This window comes from Sinocyclocheilus anshuiensis, unplaced genomic scaffold (assembly GCF_001515605.1).
Source record: "Sinocyclocheilus anshuiensis isolate Anshui unplaced genomic scaffold, SAMN03320099.WGS_v1.1 scaffold144, whole genome shotgun sequence".
NCBI classification, from domain to species: Eukaryota; Metazoa; Chordata; class Actinopteri; order Cypriniformes; family Cyprinidae; genus Sinocyclocheilus; species Sinocyclocheilus anshuiensis.
Window position 1 is genome coordinate 624347 of NW_015555720.1, and position 6000 is coordinate 630346.

General features: G+C 39.1%; 1 protein-coding gene across 1 annotated transcript in view; it reads left to right on the forward strand.

The window, feature by feature from the left end:
- Positions 1-2261, forward strand: part of LOC107672397 (TNF receptor-associated factor 4-like) — a 43398-nt gene extending 41137 nt beyond the window's left edge. Inside the window, exon 7 of the mRNA XM_016465557.1 lies at positions 74-2261. Within this exon, the coding sequence (XP_016321043.1) occupies positions 74-706 (633 nt within the window). The 3' untranslated portion in view covers positions 707-2261. The remainder of the gene's footprint in view (positions 1-73) is intronic.
- The last annotated feature ends 3739 nt before the right edge of the window (positions 2262-6000 follow it).

The following is a 6000-nucleotide window of genomic DNA, read 5'->3' on the forward strand; positions in this document are numbered from 1 at the left end:
TATGCTAATAGCATCATGCAAATAAAAAAACGGCAAGTGAATTCACACTGTGCTTCTGTGCTCTGGTTTCTAGTGCCCAAAGATGGCAATTGGACGACACCTGGAAGAGAGCACAAAGTCCCACCTGACCATGATGTGTAATCTGGTGGGACGGCAGCGGCAGGAAATCATGGAGCTGAGACGTGAAATGGAGGAGCTGTCTGTGAGTCACGATGGCGTTCTCATCTGGAAACTCACAGACTACTCGCGCAAGCTGCAGGAGGCCAAACTGCGCAACAACCACGAGTTCTTCAGCCCGCCCTTCTACACGCACCGCTATGGCTACAAGCTCCAGGTGTCCGCCTTCGTGAACGGCAACGGCAGCGGCGAAGGCTCGCATCTGTCCATCTACATCCGCGTGCTGCCCGGCGAGTACGACAGCCTGCTGGAGTGGCCCTTCTCCTACAAAGTCACCTTCTCCATTTTGGACCAGAGCGACCCGTCGCTGTCCAAACCTCAGCATATCACGGAGACCTTCAACCCTGATCCCAACTGGAAGAACTTCCAGAAACCGTGTAGCAGCCGAAACTCGCTGGACGAGAGCACGCTGGGCTTCGGCTATCCCAAGTTCATCTCGCACGAGGAGATCAAGAAGAGGAACTACATCCGCGACAACTCCATCTTCCTCAAAGCTTCCATAGAGATCCCGCAAAAAATCATGGCCTGAGTCTGTGCGAGTGACGATTTGTCTTGACGTACGTCTTTGTGGACCCTTTTTCCTGTCAGAAACTCTGCCGAAAGACTCAGAGCTCGTCTGTCTGGTTATTCGACTGGGACCCATGTAGAAGTGTTTTCGCAAAGTCATCACTTTTGGATTTGCTTTCCAACACTCTCTTCCTCAATCTACAGCAACGCCTTTGGACATTCAGTAGTGCCTAGAACATTTCATTTAAATGTTATTTTTAAAGCGCGATTTATGTTATTTCTCTCACAGATGTCAAGTAAACGATGGAAGTGGACTGCGAAAGGCTATTCGTAAGCTTTGCACTTTGAGAATGTTCTTCGGAGCTCTCTGGCATTCGGCGAACTACACACACTAAACCTCTTTTTACCCTTTTGTGTACACGCTTTCGCCCCGCATCGGTCCTTGAAAAGAAACCTTTTCCGGTTTAACTCGTTTTACGTAAACTAACAACAACGGCTGTGAACTAAATGTAGCTTAACTCGCTCTAGCGGTTCGAGACTTGTTCGGTGCATTGTAGTATTTGATAAGTCAACATTAGGACCGATTCCGAGGTGCTAAAGCTTTTTCGTTACTGTACGATGGAAAACGACACATTTTTGAAGCCATGCGAGCCATGCGAGAGGTTGTTTACATTCAGTCTGTGAGGATCTACGACGCGGACCAGTTTTTTTTTTGTACTGTAACCTGTATTCTTAACCAGCGTGTGAGGGCTTGTTGCGTTGTGACGGACAGACGAGCGAAAGGAACCAAATTTTTTTAATACGTGAAAAAAATAAATGTGAGCAAACTATTTGTGTCATAAATGGAGGGTGGTTTCGAATATGAACTCTGGACTCACATGCTCAGTTGGTTCTTTCTGTTCGTTGTCTTACTCTGGCAGATGATGAATAGAAAGGTGAGGGCACTCGTAACGGCCGCCCGGAAAGCGTGTTGAGTGCGAGGGCGTCATATTCGAGCGGCGCTGGTAGCCATGGTTGCCTGTTAGAGCAGCATGTGAATGAGAAGAGAGTTCTTCCATGTGCCTGAGGAAGATGAGCCTTGTGCAATATGGCTGCCATTGCTCCATACAGACCAGTGGAGGACTTTGTCGATACTTATTATATATTATATGTGAACACTAATAAAAAAAATGCAAAAGCACATTCTTCTTCACATTTAATCTCGCTACGATACCAGCTAATATTTTGCAAGGATTTTAAGAAAACCTGGAAAAAGAAAAAACAAAAGACATTTTTTGCTAAGATTCTGTATTTTACAAAGTACTTCAGATGTTTTCTACAACACTTTTTTTGGCGATGAGTTTCGGGGGCTGTACGTTGACGTTTTATGGACCCTTTTTATGTTTCTCCTCTGTGGCATTTGCTCGGTCGTTTTGTTTTTGTCTGGTTTGGATTTGGCATATTATGTCTGTATTATTTCCTCTTGAGAAGTATTTATTTTAAAGCGCCATGGCATAAGCTTGACAAGAAATGGTGCAGATGTTTTTATATGTTGATTTGATGATTGCTTGTCGAATATCACTTGAAATAAAACAATGTCTACAAGATCTGGTGTCGTCTCTTGCTAAAAAAAAAACAAAAAAAACTCTCAGTTTCTGTTTTGTGACCGTTGACCGTCTCAAAGTTTACATGGGCCCGCAGTCGCAAATGTTTACCAATCCCGCAGGAACCGCCCACAAGACCAGCAACACAAAGCTTTTGTAGAAGAAACAAACCGCAGCTGACTGAAAAACAGCATATCCTCCAATTTAGTCTCAAATAAGTTCTTGTGAAACGTTACTGTCCATAGAATCAAATAAAATGAAGTTCAGCCAATGTTCCCACGGTTGTGGAAAATTTTGGGGAATAAAAGCGAGTTGGGTCTGGAAAAGTAATAAAATGGAAACTTCTATTGTGAATATATGTTTTCTAGTTGCAGTTAGCTTGAAAATATTGCATCAGCTGCTCCATTTGAGTGCAATCTCTATGAAATTAGTTAAATAATGAGTTTTTTTTTTTTTACAAAAAAAATCTGATCACAAACAGCTAGAAAGGTTATGGAAATGCATTGGTGAAAAGGTGTGGAAACCCTTTACAGCTACAGTTTGGCTGAACAAAAAAAATCTGATCACAAACAGCTAGAAAGGTTATGGAAATGCAGTGGTGAAAAGGTGTGGAAACCCTTTACAGCTACAGTTTGGCTGAAATGTCTCACAATGTCACAGCTTTCATTTCATTCACTCTATCTATCTCCAAGCAGTCGCGACGAGTGCCAAAGCCTACACAAGTTTTTTATGGCTTTGTTTTACACCAATAAGTGAAAGGGGGCTGTATCTCATTACTACGCTCACATCGCTGCTCCATGTGCTGATCTCCCCCTGAGATGAAGGAGACACGTGCTCAACTTTGATGTTGTGCCAGAGCTTTTCTCTGGACTCTGTATGGTTGTATGGGAGTTTTTTGAGAAAAGAAGGCCTATAAAGGCTTCTCAAGTCCCCCAGAGGAGAAAAGCTGTTTGATTTATTAGTAAGACAGGCCAGCCCTGAAAAATCTATAAAGATTTATATTTCAAATAAATGCTGTTCTTTTGAACCTTCTGTTCATCAAAGAATCATAAAAAAACGAATCGTCAAAAAAAAAAAAAAATCTAGTTTCCAAAAAACTAAATAAATTAACATTAAATATTGATTTGAGTAATTATTGTATTCCCTTATTTGGACCATGAGAACATCTACTACATGTAGGGGAACAAATTTTTTTGTTTTTTTTTGCCACAGAACTCATGTTTATGGAAGCCATTTACTATGGAAGGCCGTTTCCGCCACTGAATAAAAAATTTAAAAAAGGTAATTGTGACTTTCTATCTCACAATTCTGACTTTTTTTCACAGAATTGTGAGATATAAACTCGCAATTGCGAGTTATAAAGTCAGAATTGAGTGATATAAACTCGCAATTGCGGGTTAAAGTCCAATTTTGAGGGGGGAAAAAAGACTGATATGCTCTCAGAATTGCGAGTTTATATCTCACAATTCTGACTTTTTTTCTCGCAATTGCGAGTTTATATCTCGCAATTCTGACTTTTTTTCTCGCAATTCTGAATTTTTTTCTCAGAATTGTGAGATAAAAAGTCGCAATTACCTCTTTTATTTTTTATTCAGTGGCGGAAACGGGCTTCCATAATTTACAGCTCACAAAAGAAGAAAAAGTAAAAAACTGATTGTGGGATAAAGTTTCAAATAGGAAATAATAACTGCCAGATGAAACACCAATGTTGTTATTGTTAACTAAAACTAAAACTGATAAAAATTTGAAGTTGAGATAAAATGACTAAAAACTTTTTTTCTTTTGGTATACTTAGGAAGCTGTCATAATGATATGTTTTACTCCTTTTCACTGAGCCAAATTACAGGTTCTTTCCTTTTCCCTATAATCGCTGGAACAGCAAGATGCAACTACATTTATACATAAAAAATGTGAATGGTGCTTGTCTGTGAAACGTCACAAATGCAAGTTCTGCATGGTTGCTAGGGTGTTGTTATGTGGTTGCTAAGGTACTCTGAGTGCTTTTTAGCATAGGCTATTGCTGTGCAGTTTCTAGTGGGTTGTTAAGTAGATGCAAGGGTGTTCTGAATTCTTACTAGATGTTTAATGGGAGATTGACCTGATGGATGACATCCAGTATAATGCGCTCCATTCATCTCGATAACAGTAATGTTTTTATTGGACAGATTGTGTAATATGTAGATTAAGCATATCAGTGGAGTTTCATCTGCTTCCAAAAAGACATGTTTTCAGAAGGGTCTGGGCTTGGATGCTAAAACACTTTGAAATGGAAGTTCAAAGGATGTTCAAATCAAAGTTGACGGTAACAGGGGGTCAAGAGCTCTTTCTATTTCAGTTTCCCTTTCTCCATTTCTTTCTCTCCTTCGCTCAATGTATCTTTTTTTCTCCTTCGTCAAAGGTGCCAGTATTTAACATGCACGTGAGAGTTTCCACTACCTCACATATAAACACTCTGATGGAGGTGTGCTTCTAAACAGAACAGTTCAACTCTCAATGTCAAACTGGCATTTTATAAGGCATAAACGTAGAAAACTTTCCAAATTGGGCTAAAAGAGTTCAGTGGACAAACAGTTTCATGTTAGAGAATGTTGCTGATATGTTAAAGGTTTGTGAGCCCCAAACACACGCTGCAGCATGAGTAAAGTATGCTGTGACTGCAATAGAATTGTTGTTTTGCTTAATTCATGCTGTTGTTGTTTTGTTGTCACTGTTCATTAGTTGTGTGTTGACGTTAAGAGCTCATCTTTTTATGTAATGATGTTTGCTGATTGCACCGTTGTTGAGGCCCATCTGCATCTATTTAAAACTATGCCACTTAATGTCTTCGCTGTGCAAGTTGTTCTTGTCTTTAGAAGCAGAGTTCACTTCATGTTAACTATATTACCTGTGAGAATGCAATAATAACAGATGAAAATTATTCTGCAGATTAATAAAAGCTCACAGTAGTTCACAATAGTTCACAGAGAAATTAATAAATTTGCTGAAAATGTACTCACCCTCAGGCAGAGGTGTAGCCATCATTTCAGAAGTGACGGGGACAGAAATGTCAAATGGAATTTTTTTTTTAATTGACAAGTTTTGTTTTTTATTATAATTTCTTACTTTTAATTGGCTAAGAAATCAAATACGCTGCTGGATAATAACCAATAATTTGTATTCTATAATATTTTTCTTATATTTTCCTAATGACAATTTTATAATTTGTTTATATACTACAAACACTTTTTCCTATTTTCAGTCAAAGAATAAGGCAGAATAGTTTCTATACTGTAAAAAATGCAAAGTCAGTTAGCACTGCATTATTCATATACTTTATTTATTACCTGGAGATAACTTGAAAAAGACACATACACCTATATATTGTCATGATCGTGCATGTATTGTCTTCACGTTTCATCAGTCCAAACGTTTCTGCTTTTTATTGACCTTAAAGGGTCATGAAACCCCAGACTACTTTTTCTGAGATTTTAGCAGAGGTGTTTGTGTTGCACATCATAGAAGACAATGTTAGCATCCGATAATTTGCCCTGTTAGAGAAAACTGGTTAATTTTAAGCTTTTTTGCGCTATTTTCATCTTCCGGGTTTAAAATCGACATCGTGTCGACGTCACAATTTGTAATGTGGCAATGGACTATAGTACATCGATGACGCGTTGGAGTCTATTAAATTATTAATGAGACTGCTTGTTCTTATCCTATGAGAAGACGCTTCGCTTAATTATTCACAACAGCA